The sequence below is a fragment of the Enhydra lutris genome, unplaced genomic scaffold, assembly GCF_002288905.1.
Source record: "Enhydra lutris kenyoni isolate GAN:26980312 unplaced genomic scaffold, ASM228890v2 scaffoldscaffold94, whole genome shotgun sequence".
Taxonomy (NCBI): domain Eukaryota; kingdom Metazoa; phylum Chordata; class Mammalia; order Carnivora; family Mustelidae; genus Enhydra; species Enhydra lutris.
Genome location: NW_019154178.1, coordinates 4,712,977 through 4,729,680, shown reverse-complemented (window position 1 = coordinate 4,729,680; position 16,704 = coordinate 4,712,977). Strand labels below are relative to the sequence as shown.

Sequence of the window (16,704 nt, the reverse complement as noted above, 5' to 3'; positions counted from 1 at the left end):
TCAAGCCCCCGCCCCTCATCCATGCAGGAGCCAGTGGTGCCCCTCCCGCACTGTGACTGCGCCCCTTATCTGGGGACCCAGCCTTTAGACACAGGAGGCTGGCCACAAAGCAGAGGTGTTGGGGGATGGGAGCACACCACCACGTTGTCCCAATTTGTCCTATCAAGGGTCTTTCTTGGGCTCCTAACACTTCAGCCAAAACGAAAGGCTCCTGGTCCCTGGCTGGCTCTGGATTTTCTCAGGGTTACAGCTTCTGCTCCTACTGCTCCCTTCCCTTCCCTGGAAGCACCTTCTCTCTGACCCCCAGGTCCCAGGCTCCCCGTGTCTCAGTCTTGCCTGACCTTCAGGCCCCGTCTCAACGCCGCCTCTCTCTGTAAAGTGTTTCTTGAGTGAGACAGCCAGGTACGGAGGAAACCTTAGCCTCTGATTGTTCATTACTGCACTTGTTTCCTGCTCTGAATGGGGATAATCCCACTCTCATGGGGTCACTCCCTTGAGCTAAATGTCACCTTCCCCTTTGCAGATTCCCTGAGTACCTCCTGGATGCTTGGTCTAGGGTGCTTACCGCTTCCTGCCTGTGTTAGGGTTGGCTCCCTTACTGGCTTGGGACAGGCCAGAATCTACATCTAATTCATCTCCCTAACTCCAGGGTCTTGTTTCGAATCCGGCACCCAGGAGATGCTAGAGAAAGGGTCGTGTAAGTGCGTGATCCCACAGCGGGGATCTGCGTGGGTCCTCCTACAGCGGCAGCAGCACCGCGGACCAGGACAGCTCTGCTGGTTTGTGCGTCACTCAGCGATGATAACTAGTTTTGGGGGTTTCCACGTGTTCAGGAAAAAGGAAAAAACATGGGAAAAACCGAGAGAAGACACAAACAAGAAGGAAGGACAAGAGGGCTTTAGAGGAGAGGCTCTGGGCCAGAGCAAAGTGCTATCTGTGCAGGACGAGAGCCCCCACCCTGGCGGAGGTGCAGTTTGTTCCCAGTTCTCTCCCTTCTCATTCGTTCACTCCCGAGATACTTCTGGAGCACCTACTACGTGTCATATGTTGTGGTAATCATGGGCCATGAAAATGCATTATGTCTGAATCCTTAGTTCAATAAGCATATTTATAGTAGAAAAGAGGTAGCGTGCTGGATGGTGTCCCAAAAAACACACAGATGGTGATGTGTGCGTGTGTGTGTGTGTGTGTGTGTGTGTGTGTGTGTATGTGTAGACTCAGAAGAGGGAGGTGTTACTTAAGGCTGTGGGGATCCCAGGCTTCATGGCATAAGGGGTCATTTCAACCAGGCTCTGAAGGCCATCTCGGGTATGTAGGGTCAAGGACAGAGGGGCCAGGGAGGGAGAGGAGCGTGAACACATGGGTGCGTAGTGCAGGGAGCAGCTGGTTTGCCCAAAGCTCACCACAGGAGAGAAGAGGTGGGAAACGAGGCTGGAAGCAGATCCAGGAGGGCCCTCTAGGCTCGGTCCTTGACCGATGGTGCAGGGACACTAGCATGTTCTGGGCCAGGGAAGGCCCCGGACGGTGACGGCACGGACGGCTGGAAGACGGAGGACCTGAGCGTGGGGCCAGTCTTCACTGGAGTCACACCCCCCTCCCAGCCCCGGCGTCCTCAGTCAGGAAACAACGAGGCTCCTCTGAACACCTCGTAGGCACTGAAGCCGGAGAAAGGCCCGTGGGGTCGTGACATGAGACGTGGCAGGCGCAGTGTCGCAAGGATTTGAGGAGGGAAAGATAGGGCAGGAGATGAGTGGAGGCTGGTGCGGTGATTCCAGTGAAACAGGCAAAAGACCCGAAGTCAGGCCAGGAGAGGAAGAGGCCCGAGTGGCAGATCCCCAGCTCCCAGCTCAGACACGTGTTGACAGTTGACATGAGGAAGGAGAGTCTGGTGGCCCCGGGAGTCTGAGCAGGGGAACTCCCAGGCCGACGGCACCGTTAACTCTTTAGGAAACCAGAGGGGCAGAAGGAGAAGGAGGATCTGTTCATGTGCGGGAACGAAGGCAGTGAAATCAGTCCCTAGGGCTCCTTTCAGGCGAGCAGCTGCAGAGAAACCAGATTCAGGGTCGCTTCCTGCTCCTCCAGCCCGACTGGTGCCTCTGCCATGGCCCCGGGGAGGGGGTCGGAGCATCCCTTCCAGCCACTTACACTGGCCTGGTCCACCCCAAAGCCCACAGACATTTTCGAGCTCATTCTCTCTCTCCATCCTTTGCTGACCCAGAGGGGAACCCGGACTGATGCCTTGAGGACCTGCTTTCTCCCGCCCCCCCCCTTTTTTTAAAGATTTTATTTATTCTTTTGACAGACAGAGATCACAAGTACGCAGAGAGGCAGGCAGAGAGAGAGAGAGGAGGAAGCAGGCTCCCTGCTGAGCAGAGAGCCCGATGCGGACTCGATCTCAGGACTCTGAGATCATGACCTGAGCCGAAGGCAGAGGCTTAACCCGCCTTTTGAAGGGAATGTTTGTAACCGGCTGCAGCTGTAGCGGAACCGCAGGGAGCCTGGGTCCCTCCCGCTGTGCCGTGGCTCCCCCTGGAGGTCACCAGAAGTTCTGCGTCCCCAACCCCCGATGCCTTGGTCCAGATCCGCCTCCCGCCATTCCTGCGCACCCTGTCTTTAGTAACAAATGTCCCCAACACCGGGGAAACAGGTGGAAGTCCCTGTCTGGGGTGTTAAGTGAGAACTCAGAGGTGACACGCGATGGGGAATGCACCATTGCAAAGCACTCTGGTGTTCTGAAATGGGAACGTGTGTAAGAGCGGGCTTCCTAACACACGCTGCGGGGAGGCCAGGGAGACGGAGCACACCCACTATTTCTTCGATGGTCAGGAAAGGCTTCGAAGGGGGCAACCGACACTTGAGTTCGGAGGGATAAGCAGGAGGTCGGCAGGTAGGCAGGGAGCAGTGTGAGAGCAGGTCCAAAGAGGACGACACAGCAGGTCCTAAGCAGAGCTGGGCTCCAGAGGGCGTGGCGAAGAGCGGCCGGAGCAAAGCCAACGGGAAGCCGGAGACCAGACCAAAGGCTTTTTTGCACGTTATCCTAAAGGCAGTTGGGAGCCGTGGACCAAGTGAATCACGAGAGACCCCTCGTGGGGGTAAGGCTCTGATGCACGCGCTCGTCTGGAGCATTAACGACTCATGCGCTCTCAGGTGCCTCTGGGTCAGCACAAAGCGGGAGGCGGGAGCCGTGTGTTCCGAGGACGCCTGCCGGACACCACTGTGGGTGCGCCTGGCCTTTTTTTTTTTTTATTCATTTATTTGTCAGAGAGAGAGGGAGAGAGAGCGAGCACAGGCAGACAGAGTGGCAGGCAGAGGCAGAGGGAGAAGCGGGCTCCCTGCCGAGCAAGGAGCCCGATGTGGGACTCGATCCCAGGACGCTGGGATCATGACCTGAGTCGAAGGCAGCTGCTTAACCAACTGAGCCACCCAGGCGTCCCTACCTGGCCTTTGTGTTACAAAAAAAATCCTTAGTACAGTTCTTGGAGCACGAAGGGAACATCTCCGTTTCTGTCTTTTCACCGGCTGGGGGCTGGCTTTGTCGCCCAAAGTCTTCAGACACTGTCCCTGGCGTGGGGCTGGGATGGTTTTGGGGGAAATGGCACCCTCTAGAGGAAGGCGCAGGTGTGCTGGGGGCAGGCACTGGAGGCCGGTTCCAGAGCTGGGTCCTGCTCGCTTCCCCAGAGCGGGAGCCAGGGCCCAGCCAGTGCAGGAGGCCGGGGTGGAGGGGTGGTGGGGTGGGAGCGGACTGGCGGATTGTTTACCCGCTTCTGACTCTGGCCCCCGCGGAGAACAAAGCTGCCTGGCTGTGGGAGGTGGCCCAACAGCTGGGAGCAGCTGGAGGAGGCCGAGAGAAGGCTGGCAGCAGCAGGCACGCAGCTGGAGGCGGCAATCACAGCAGTCCTTGCCAGCAGCCCAGATCTCCAGCGCCATGAATCTGAAAGCTCCAGGCTCTGTCCTCTGCGGCTCAGCTGTGATCCTCTCCCTACGGGGCACCACGGAGGCACTTCCCGAGACCCTGGGACCCATGGTGACGCACCTGGGGGGACCCAGAAGCAGTTACTGTAATTAAAACGTTCTGGGGGCGCCTGGCTGGCTCCATCCTGGGAGCGTGCGACCCTTGATCTCAGGGTTGTGAATTCAGGCCCACGTTGGGTGTGGAGCCTACTTAAAAAGAAAAATAAAAGGGTTCTGGACCAAGAGGCAGAAGACCGGTTCTGGTTCCACCTCTACCACTAATCTGCTTGGGACAAATCTCAGAGCCGATTCTAACGATTCGTACTTAGCTCATGGTGTGAGGGTCAAATTACATGTTTTAAGAACTGTGACGTGATATATAACCCCAGACTACTGTTTTGGGGATGAGAAGCGAGCCTTCCCTTGGGCCCCAAGAGCCTCCATTCCTCAAGACAGGTGGAATCTTTCCTCAGCACCAACAGAGCTGGGACTTTGGGGACAGATGCCCTGAAGGTCACCTCGGGAAGGGAGGAGACGGCAGGCGCAGAGTGGGTGGGCATCCTGATCCTCCCAGAGTGCAGGTGAGAGGGTACAGACCGTCCTTCACCTCCGTCCATCTACGGAATTTTGGCAAAGCGCTTGCCCAATCCTGCCCGCGAACCCCTCCAGGGACCGAGCACTGCCTGCTTCTAGAGAAGCTCTGCATGTCCTGATTGTTACGTTGTTCTTTGTCCTATCAGTCTGGAATCTTTCCTCCTGTGGTGTAAGCTCATTGGTGGTTCCTCTTAGATCTCAAAGACCGAGTCCAAACCCTCGTTCACGGGACAGCACTTCAGACCAAATATTTGCACACAGCCACTCGTACCCCTCAGATCGCCTCTTCTCCCAACTAACTTCCCTGTTTCCTTTAGCCGTTTCTTGCATGATCTGGTTCTGATTGTCCTTTGAGACTCAAAACAGTGGGTGCAGGATAAGCAGATCTGAGCACGATCAACAGCCTCCTTATTCTGCGTAACCGAATTCGCCTGAAGTAGCTTGAAATAGCCTTGCCTTTTTGGCAACCAAAATGCGTCACATCTTTCCAATCCAGAATTGCTCAGGTAAGTTTTAGACCCTAGTACATACACATACTCATACACATACGCAATAATTATCTTTTTTGTTAGAGTCGGCCCGCTCCTCTGGCTCCGTTTGGATCCTAATTCTGCCCAGACCTTGCATTTGTGATCCAGCCCTGCTCTGTGTCACCCACGTGATTGACGGCCATGTGCTCTGGAGTTTCGAATAAAGTAATGTTGCAGACACTGAATGGGGTAAGGCCAGAGATAAAGCTCTCTGGTACGTCACTAGAAAATAGAAAATGATCCACTCACTAGTACCACTGATTTTTGTATGTTTCAGTCCCCAGGATCAGAGTAGCTGTTCTTTTTTCTTGGTCTTAGCCCCAAGGACGTAAGAGATCTTGTCAAAACCCTTGCATAGAGACACTTTCTCTATTGCTTTCTCTGACTTGTTCACGTAGTAACCTTGTCCAGGAAGGCAGTTAGGTTCCTTGATGGGACTTGTTCTGGGTAACACCCTCTGCTGGGTCCTACAGCCCTTCCCCCAACCTGCCCAAATGCTTGCAATCTTTTTTTTTTTTTTGAAGGTTTATTTATTTGCGAGAGAGAGAGAGAGAGAGAGAGAGAAGGCAGGGAGAGGGAGAACGTCAAGCGACTCCCTGCTGAATGTGGAGCCCAGTCTCGCGACCCTGAGATCAAGACCTGATCCGAAATCAGAGGAGTCGGGCGCTTAGCCTACTGAGCCAGCTAGGCACCCCCAAGTACTCGCAGTCTTAATGCTCTGTTCTAGAAACTTGCCTAGGGTCAACATCTTACCTGTTTGTCTGCAGTTTGTGAAATGTATCTTCTTTTTCTTTTTGGATATTAAAATTAGGTTCACTCATCCACAACTTTCCAGCACTTTCTCTGTCCGTTAATAGTTCCTTCAATCTCTCAGAGGTTTCACATCTTTTCCAGTTTGTGGATCAAATGTGAAGGCGTACTAATCGGTAAACTTTAAAATGGTATAGAGAGGGGGGCGCCTGGGTGGCTCAGTGGGTTAAAGCCTGTGCCTTTGGCTCAGGTCATGGTCCCAGGGTCCTGGGTTGGAGCCCCGTGTCGGGCTTTCTGCTTGGCGGGGAGTCTGCTTCCTCCTCTCTCTCTGCCTGTCTCTCTGCCTGCTTGTGATCTCTGTCAAAAAAAGATTAAATAAAATCTTTTAAAAAATGGTACAGAGATGCAGGTGCTGTGCATTTTTTTTTTTATATATTACTACTACTACTGAGTTTTGAACGGGGCTTTCCTTGGGCTCTAAATACCAACTGTTCCCCTTTGCTCCCAAGTAGCTAAGGGTATTGGGAAGTGGACGGCATCCAGGTCTGGCCGAGTGGTCTCACTCCGACAGAAGTTCCAGGTGGGCGGAGGCTGGCCGAACAGGCTCCTGGTTACCTCTGAGCATTCCGGGACTCTCCTCCATTGCCAGTCACCGGTCTAGGGTCTACTTGGATCGGTGTTTGAATGCGCCCAGATAGTTTCGTGTTCCAGATGTCAGGTCGTGGGGAAGACGGGGTAAGGGAGCAGTGTGAAGGATAAAATGCAATGGTTCAGATTTTTTTGGAACAGAGAATGTGATGAGCCTCTTTGTTCTCCAAGGACTGAACGCCCCTGAGATCACCCTCCTCCTTCCCAGAAGGTCTGGCCTCCAGAGCCAGAATCCAAGGGTTCCAGTGATTGAAATCCTTTCTCTGCTGGAAAAGCTCAAGTTACTCCTTGGGCAGGGGTGCCGGCCCCTCGTAGGAAGCGAGCTGTCTCCTATCTCAGAGCCTCTCCCCCTTTCTTCTCTCAGGACAAACAGCAATCCTGAATTGGAGCCCATGCTAACTGATACGCACAAACTTTCCTACTTCACCCCGTCAAGGCAACTTTGCCGGTGACACAGCAGTCCCCGAGTCCTTGGGGAAATGTTCCCGCACCCGCACCGTCAGGAGGCCTCGCTGTGTGGTTCTCCACCATGACTCAGTTGTTTCTGCTCAGGTCCCATCTGTGCTTTTCCCACCCGTGCCCCGCATCCTGCCACCGACCTAGACCGAGCCCCCGCCGTGATGCAAATAGATGATAGTGATGGTGATGATAGAGGGATAAGAGTAATCACGATAAGACATAGTGAAATGGACTGGGTGCTCAGAGGACATCTCCAAGGGTAGAAGGATGGGCGGTTTCTGCTGTTTCCTGAGCCAGAGGAGTATCTTGGGGTCACCAGTGAGTACTGACTCGGGGCCGGGAGAAAAGTGAGTAAATGAAGGGTTTGTGTGTTTTAAGGGGGGGCTGGCCTGGAACGATTTTAACATGATAGTCTTTCTTGCTCTGCCATTCATGAGGGAGGGGAGGGACCCTATTTCAGGATGAGAGGGCATCACAGAACTGGCCTTGCGGGGACTAGAGACTGGTAGAGCCCTCTCTTCTTGGCCCACCTTCAAGGCACTGTGAGCTTATTACGACCCTGTCTTTTCTGCGTCTCCCAAGAATCGCAAGGATCAGACTGCGTTGCGAGTACTTGCTCACTGAACGTGTCTCACTCACTGGGCTGTGGGTTCTTGGGGAGCCAGGATGATGTCAGTCTTGTTGACTCACCAGTGTCTTGCACGGTGCTTGGCATTCAGCAGGCGCTCATAAATCTTGGCTACTGGTAAGAACCAGTCAGCGGCACCAAACGAATGTGACTTCCTCCTTCGCGTTGGGGGGTGGCCAGGAGTCGGCTGGGTTTCTGCTGTAACCTGCGTTATGCTGTCTTGCTCCCTCCAGATGACATCGGTCGCCAAGGTGTATTACAGTCAGACCACGCAGACGGAGAGCCGGCCCCTCGTGGGCCCAGCGGTCCGACGGCGCCGAGTCCTGACCAAGGACGGCCGCAGCAACGTGAGGATGGAGCACATCGCCGACAAGCGCTTCCTCTACCTCAAGGACCTGTGGACCACGTTCATTGACATGCAGTGGCGGTACAAGCTGCTGCTCTTCTCGGCGACCTTCGCGGGCACCTGGTTCCTCTTTGGTGTGGTGTGGTACCTGGTCGCGGTGGCCCACGGGGACCTGCTGGAGCTGGGCCCCCCCGCCAACCACACCCCCTGCGTGGTCCAGGTGCACACGCTCACCGGGGCCTTCCTCTTCTCCCTCGAGTCGCAGACCACCATCGGCTACGGCTTCCGCTACATCAGCGAGGAGTGCCCGCTGGCCATCGTGCTCCTGATTGCACAGCTGGTGCTCACCACCATCCTGGAGATCTTCATCACGGGCACCTTCCTGGCCAAGATCGCCCGGCCCAAGAAGCGGGCGGAGACCATCCGGTTCAGCCAACACGCCGTGGTCGCCGCGCACGACGGGAAGCCCTGCCTCATGATCCGCGTCGCCAACATGCGCAAGAGCCTCCTCATCGGCTGCCAGGTGACGGGCAAACTGCTGCAGACCCACCAGACCAAAGAGGGTGAGAACATCCGGCTCAACCAGGTCAACGTGACCTTCCAGGTGGACACCGCCTCCGACAGCCCGTTCCTCATTCTGCCGCTGACGTTCTACCACGTGGTGGACGAGAGCAGTCCCCTGAAGGACCTGCCCCTTCGCAGCGGCGAGGGCGACTTCGAGCTGGTGCTGATTCTCAGCGGGACGGTGGAGTCCACCAGCGCCACCTGCCAGGTGCGCACCTCCTACCTGCCGGAGGAGATCCTCTGGGGCTACGAGTTCACACCCGCCATCTCGCTGTCAGCCAGCGGCAAGTACATAGCGGACTTCAGCCTTTTCGACCAAGTAGTGAAAGTGGCCCCTCCTAGTGGCCTCCGTGACAGCACCATGCGCTACGGAGACCCAGAGAAGCTCAAGTTGGAGGAGTCGCTGCGGGAGCAAGCGGAGAAGGAGGGCGGCGCCCTTAGTGTGCGCATCAGCAACGTCTGATGGCCTGGTTTCCCACCTCCCCATCCCTCTGGTCTCTCCGATGTTGGCATCCTGGGTGAGGGCTGTTACCCGGGCTCACCGGAGAGTCCCAGAAACACCCATCCTCCACTCAACTCTGCTTTAACCTGGTGGCCTGCGGCTAGGCGAGGCCAACTGGAGTCCGAGCTTTCCTTCCATCGTCCCCTTCACTTCCCCAACTTCCACCCAACGCACAACTCCCTTACAACGGGATGGGGGAAGGAGAGGGAAGATTAGGCTGAAGTGGCTTAGAATGCCTCAGCCATGCTTGGAGACTCACGTTAGGAGGGCCGTTCCAGTTGGATGGATAGACTCCCCCCACCTCCCGTTCGGTGGCTTGAGGCTGGAGCCCCCACCCGCCTCTAATTTCCCACGCAGCTGGTTCCCTAAGGCAAAACTCTGATAGTCCTTTTGGGGTCTGTGCCCTTAGAAAGATGGGAATCTGGAATTCATTTATCCTGGGTTCTCTACCAAGGCCTGTTGAGAGAAGTCAGGGTTTTTCATAGGGTGGTTCATTTCTGCTGGCAAATTTGGACTATAATCTAGAGCCCTGGTCACCAGTTTTCCTCTTTCCATTCTCTCAAGTGGACCCTCTCTTCCAATACCCAGTTCTTTCATAGCTGCCTCTGCTCCCAGAGAACTGAGGCTGACCCAGGAAACCTGAAACGGTCACACCACACCTGCACCCATCCCGGAATCTGAACTCTCGATGTGGAGGGACTAATGGAGAACTCTTGTCCAAGACCTTGACCCTACTCTGCACACAGCCCTGGATTTGATTCCCTGTGACCTCTGGATGGGAGGAGCCTTGCCAGTATGTTCCCAGGTCCCACAGAAAGGTCTGGAAATGATGTTCCAGATACTTACAGGGCCCAGATTCCCTAGGAAAGTGACATCAACCCCCCCACCATGCAGGAGGAGTAAATTCTCAGATTTCCAGACTGCGGCATGGAGCCTCTGGGAGTTATGGGTGTTTTATTAGGGCTTGGGGAAGGGCAGAACTCTGTGGCCGGCAGACACCACTCTCCCCGTCATGCCTGCCTGTGGCCCCCTGACAATGTCAGCTATCTTATTAGGCAACGCTGGGAGGGAAGGAGCCCATGCCTCCTGATCAAATAACCAGGGTCTCCCTTAGCCATTGCCGAGACTTGGGCTAAACTGAGCACCAGCCCCATCTCCACTCTCCTCTGCCACAAAGCCACCTTCAGGGGAGTTAAAGGGCACACTTTAGGAGACCAAGCTCAGCTGTTCCTTGTTCCCTGCTGGGGGCCGTGGGAGCGGCCAAGAAGGGCAAACAGGCCCCAGAACTTTCTCTAAAGCTCCAAATCCCAAGAGTGCCTCCTGGTCTCATTTAGGTACAGGAACTGTCCCCCTTGCCCCCATGGTGGCCGGGCAGAGTCCCCTGCATGAGTCAAGTGGCAGCTTGTTCGGGAGGACTCGGGTCAGTTGTGACAAGCGACACCTCCCCAGAATGTGCACGTGCGTCTGCGTGCAGAGCTTTACAGAGAAACCTCACGGTTCTGAGGCTGGACCCACGGTCACCACAGGATCCGCGTAAGATCCTCTTACGTGCATCTTTCCTCGAACTTGGCTAACCACGACTTGAAAATGGAAGACCCTGCATTCTTCACGGACCGCAAACCCCACCAACAGTACCTAGCTCTCAAGAAAGCCAGAACCAGAAAAACTTGAAAATCCGACACAGAAGAACAGAAGGCAAAGAGCCAGTTTCTAGGCTCTCAACTTTATTCAATGTTAGACTTACCTTCTTCCCACGTGCAAGGGCGCAGAGTACTGGACTGTGGGTGTGTGTGCGCGTGCGCACCTTCTTAACCAACAGCAAGCTACCTTCCACTAGTCTCTTCTGCAACAGCCGCGTCCCTCCTGAGGGACACCCTCTCTCCCTTGTCCCCTGCCGTCCGCTCTAGGCCCCAGACGCTGCTCAGATTCTTGCATAACAGAATGAGGACATCTTCTGACTTAACCTTTTTGCTTCACCTCCGTGACCCCAGACTTTGCTCTAAGCTGCACTTTAAGTCACACTGTCCTTTTAACACAGCCTGGCTGACTCTCCCATACGCCTTTCCAGAAAACAGTGCGTCCTCCTACCCCCAACCAGCAGTTTACACTATGGCCTCTTCCCCGGAGCCGAAACCCTTCTTCAGCCTTTGAGACATGCTTGAGAAGCAGCCGGGTCTGGGGTCCCCTGGCCCCGCCAACCACAGACTTGGAATGGCAGGAACCCTAGGCACAGATGTTAGCGGGGAGATGCCACGTGGGCAAAACCACCAATGGGGGAAGGTACTCAGGGTGTGATGATGACACAGGGCGCTGCTAAGGACCCAGTGAAATCGATGAAACCAGCCTCCCTTGGACCAGCTGCCGAGACCTGGGTGGAGGCTCAGGAAATAGGATGTGGTACGAATGGAAGGCTGACCTAGGGAGAAAGAGACACAGAGATAATATATACGTGGAGAGATGTATGATGTATATAGATGTGTTTAGGACAAATGTCCTGAATGTACGGAAGGGAGATGTTAGCATGGGGGCAGACATCCTGCTCTGGTTTTGGGGTAGGACTCCCCCGATTTCCGGACTTTTGACCAGTGATCCTGGTTTCGAGATGGAAGTGAGAGAGCCGAGGAGGCTTTCGGGTTTGATGATGGGAGAGGGAGGCACGGAAGCAGCTCTTCGGAAGTGAGGAGATGCCCACTGAGGCCTCTGATAACCCCCGCGGGCTGAGGTCCAGGAGGATGGAGACAGGAAGGGGGTGGCTGCTGGGGCCACAGGCATCTGGAACCCACTTATGCTGTGTGCTGCACCCGGTGGTGTCCTGTCACTGTAGCACTTTTTTTTGTTTTGTTTTGTTTTAAAATAAAAGCACCTTCTGTGTCCTTTTCTTGAAGTACACCGTATGTCCGCTTCCTGCACAGGGTGGGAGGGCCACAGCAGCTTCAGCCTGCTACGGGAAGTCCAACCGGGAGCTGACCTCTTCGGTGTGTGGGGGGCACTGACGGGACGCCACGACCCCAGCCTCCAAACACCAGCACTGCAAGGGTGTGGGGCTCAGGACGGGCCCAAGGCCAAGGCCCAGCCCTCTACGTGGCTGCGGGCTGCCCAAATGCTCTCTAAGCCAGAAGAGCCCCAGTCCTGGCACTGGGCGTGGCGGTAAGGGGGTGCGTGGCAAACAGGAGGAGGGGGCAGCTCCGTGAGAAGCTTCTGGAATCCTGACTCTGCTCTGCCTCGTTATCCACCACCCATCTCTGCCAGCTGGTAAGACCATCCAGGGGCTTCCCTGTAAGGCCTGGGCAGAGGAACGCCGCAAGCTGTAACACTGCTCTAAGTCGGGGACACTGCCCCCTCCCCAAGGCTGCTACCCTGGTCCTTTCCCCTGCTGTTTAACCTAGTTTCTTTGTAGCAGGTGACATGCCCCCCTTGCTGTGGATAAACAGCGCGGTCACGGCCAGCTCTCCTGAAGCACAACGGTCCAGGGGCGGCTTTTCCAGTCGCCGCATTAAAGACTAAACCAGGTCAAACTTACCTAGTCAAACAAGACCAGGAGCTTGTTTGGTTTCTTTTATTTAATTTTAGTCTTTTCAGAATAAGCTGCTGAATAAAATGGATGAATCTCTGTGCTTTACTCCAGCTTCTTTTAGAAATCGAAGCCAACCTAGTGTCCGGGCCTGAACCCGCAGGCCTGTCTAGGAGAGCGGAGGGTCGAGTGAGGCTGTGCTGGGAGGACTGAGCATGGCCAGGCCCTCGCCTTCACTGCAGTCATCCCCTCCCTCCCTCATTACCGCAGCCCCCTCATCCACCTTAGGATCATTTAGCAAATACCCTTCACACTTGGTTTTCAAAGGATTAAAAAAAAAAGTTAAGACTCAGAAATCTGGATATTGGCTCAGCTCAGTCCAGGAAAGTTAAGTTGTTTGGGGTCCTGGGCAACGCTCCTTTTAGCCAGTGAGTCATGTGCCCAAAGTCCCTTCCATGCTGGGGTACAGACAGTCCTTACATATCCTTGAGGCTCTACAGAACTATTCGCTTCACAGTGGGGCATTGTGCCCCAACATTCGAAGAAATGGATTTCTCTTCTACTCTGATCCATCACTTCCCCGAAAAAGATCCGGTGGCCCATATTCAGTCCTGAGCCCTCTCCGACAAGAGGTAACATATCCCAGAGTCTCTGACTCCTGCTCCCCAGAAATGGAAGCACAGAGGGAGGCGGAGGGAGAAAACGGGGTCTCTTACCATCATCAACAGAGACTTAACTACAACATTTAGGAAACACTAGTTGAGGGCTGGTTCACAAGACATCTGAGATATAAGATATATGATATACACAGTCCCTTAAACTTTGAAGAAACTTGCAAACCTGTGAGGAAAACTAGACACAGTAACAAGTCACACACACTAAGGGCCCGATACACTGACCTAGGAGACACCTCTGGACAATACCTCCCAGGGACAGGCATTAGGCCAGGCGAGGTATCGATCTACAAGGTCTGGTTAGAACACATTTGACCTAAGAGTCAAGAAAGATCAGCAAATGCTGAGTTCCTGTTCCGTGGAAGGTACCACTCAACCAAGAAGGAAACAGGAGTCAGGATGCACGTGGTACGGGCTTTCACCCGCCGGCCTCCTGTGCCACGCCTCACCGCTCGCCAGCCCCAGCCTCGCTCACTCTTCCCGCGCCCGTCGCACAGTCTCACACCGAAGCGCCTGCTGAAAGCCGTGGCTGCATCGCAGACCCACTTCCGTGGCGCTTACCAGAGCGGCAGCTGTGCTTGTGGATTTACTGGACGCATATCTGTGTCGCTCGCGCGTTTAAGAGCCACGTGAACGGGACTCGTGCCAGCGCTCGGTCACCAGCAGAGCCTGACACCTGCACGGACGTTGCTCAGTAGATGACGCAGAAGCAAGGGAAGGGGGAGGGGAGGAACGTGTCTCGAGTTCACACAGCCAGTACGCAGTGGAGCGCGTACATTTGTTAAATACCTGTAAAAGATTTAGGTAACGTATTTCATGAGGCAGGACATAATTAACTGTCACAGAGAGAGAGAGAGAGAGAGAGAGAACAGACAGTAAGCTCACTGTCGTGCCAGGAGAGAGATCATTTGACAGAGATTTGAGGTCTAGGGAGAGTCTGAGGAGCTGAGGTTAGAAGCCAGCATCAAAGCACAAGCAGCGTGTAGGCAAGCGAGAGAAAGGATTCTCTGCGGCTGGTAGAGCGTCAGAAGTACTGGAGGCAGCAGGCACGACTGTATTATGTGAGGACGGGTCATAACCCTAGAAGAGAGGGCTTTATAGGCGAACAGACTGAAAAGGTAGGGCCATGGAGGGACTGAATGTGAGGCTAAATGGTCATTTTTTTTTTTTCTATAGGCAGCTGGGAGCCACTGAAGATATTTGAGGAAGGAGAGAATCTAATTAAAGTACTGTTTATGAATATCAACCGAGCAGGAGAATTGAGAGGCAGGAAACACTAAACCAGTTAAGAGACTTTCAAAAGCTTGGGGCGAAGGTAATCGCCAGAGACCCTTGGGTAGTGGACGCGGTCAGTACGGACTATTAAACGGAGCTGTTGAAGGTCTGGACTAAGGTATAGGACCCCGAGGATGAAAGGAATTAGGAATAAATTCCAAGGAAACTACAAAGCAGGAAACAGAAGCAAGATCTACAAAAACAAAATAAGGAAAGTGACTGAATCAGCAGGTACTACAGCAGAAAACAGAGGGTACACTCCAAGAGCTAACAGGGATGGCATTTAATGAAGGGATTATTTACAAGAGTGTGGGCAGGGCTAATGAGCGGAGAGATGGTGAGGCTCCCAGGGCCTCCCTGCAGCCGGAAAGCCTTTAGCAGTCTTAAACTTGGCAGGAAGTGGGGCGAGTTACAGCCAAGGGAGGGGGCTGAGCTCCAGGGGAAGCGGTGGTCTCAGGCAGCAGGACTCAGCTGGGTCTCAGCGAGTGCCTCCCACTGGCCTGTTCTCATGGGGAGCTAGATGGCAGGGGAGATGGTGTGATGCTGCCTGGAACAGGGCAACAAAGGAAAGAGTAGATCTGGAAAGCTGAGGAGAGTAAAACAGTACAGTGACCCAGGTCAAGGCCCTCGGTGAGGATGCTGGGGACAAGCCACACCCAGGTGTAGCTGGATCTACTGGGGCAGAAGCCTGGAGGCGGCCGGTGAAAGGGGGAATTAGAAGGACTGTGTGTAATAGCTCAAGAGGTAATGAGCACCGAGCCATCTGAAAACCTGCAGCTCTTTGGAAAGAGGAGAGAAATAGAATCCCTGAGCCCAGTGCAAAGAGCTCAGTGAGGGCTCCTTAAAGCCTGGAATACTTCCATCCTGTCTAGAAACAGTAAGGAAGTCGGACCTCCCTGTCCAAGTTATTTTCCTGGACTCTAGTCCCTTCTTCGGTCCCACAACTACTACCTCTATCTCACACCTTTGACTTCAGTGACCCAAGTCAGGTTTGATTAGCTGTTTCTGGTTCTCTTATCTGCCCAATTTGGTGCCTCCCATCTCTTTTATAGGTAAGCTCTACAGGGTCATTTGGTTGAGGCTTTCTGCCACATTACCTAAACCAACCCATCAGAGGACCCTTACTTAATCCTCAGACACCCGCCTCCCACATCGCTGCTCTCTGGACTAGGCCTCACTTGGCTATCATTGGCAGAGAGAAAAGTCAGAGCCAGAGTCACAGTGAGAGCGGCTATCAGAAAGATTCCGACAAGAGATCAAATGAGAAGGTCGCAGAGAAGGAAATCAAAATTCATCATCAACATTTTGTTTACAGGTTAGCCGCACAGCAGGCAGAACTGCTCTTGTGTTCCAGCTCTGCCGTTAGTGCATGATGTGACTTAGGAAAATTACTTCACCTCGGTAAGTCTTGATTTCTTCATCTGAGAAGGCAGCAGGCAGCGTGTCCTCCCTACGTGGTATTTGGCACAACGCCTGACACACTGCAGGCAAGTCCTCAGCAGAACTGGCCGTTGGGAATCATCGCCAGCAGCATGGCGATGGGCTCCCACCGTACGTGTAGCTACTGTGCTGCCAAGAAAACACACACACAAAAAACAACAACAACAACAAAAAAAACAGAGTTAAAAGTAATTGCCGGGGGGCCGGGGTGGCTCAGTCATTGAGTGTCTGCCTTCAGCTCCGGTCATGATCCCAGGGTCCTGGGATCAAGCCCCATGTCCGGGCTTTCTGCTGGGCAGGGAGCCTGCCTCCCCCTCTGTCTCTGTCTGCTCGTGAACTCCCTCTCTCTGTCAAATAAATAAACAAGATCTTTAAAAAAAGGAAAAGCAAAAGTAACTACCAACATGAGGCCTGTAATTACACTAAGGCTTATGGAAGGGGAAAAAGATACCGGAATATGAATATGGAACACATACGATTCACACGGTTCATCCAGAGGGTAAGTGTCAATTGTATGATGCATGAGGTGTGGGCGGGGGCTTGGGGGGCGGGGGCAGTCCAGGGAGCTGCGTGTTGAGGCTGAAGGGAGTCACCTACTGTCTTTATTCTAGTCAAGGGAGCTTCCCCTAGGAAGCCAGATCAATCTGTGAAATGAAGTCAGGCAGTACTTGCTGAACATTTATAATGTGCCTATGACTGCAATAAATTATGAGTAACTGAAAAAAAACTAAGGATAAGATATAATCCCTGACCTCAAAAACCCTACAATCTCATTGAAAAGGCTATGAATATCACTTACAAGGATTCCGGCATTCACAGTTCTGCAGACTAA

The 16,704-nt window shown here is 53.9% G+C and overlaps 1 protein-coding gene across 1 annotated transcript; it reads left to right on the top strand.

The window, feature by feature from the left end:
• The first annotated feature begins 7,683 nt into the window (after nucleotides 1-7,683).
• LOC111138946 (potassium voltage-gated channel subfamily J member 10) lies at nucleotides 7,684-13,578 on the top strand. Its single transcript, XM_022490971.1, has one exon. It carries the CDS (start codon nucleotides 7,773-7,775, stop codon nucleotides 8,931-8,933), a length of 1,161 nt encoding a protein of 386 aa, XP_022346679.1. The 5' UTR covers nucleotides 7,684-7,772; the 3' UTR covers nucleotides 8,934-13,578.
• Nucleotides 13,579-16,704: the final 3,126 nt, after the last annotated feature.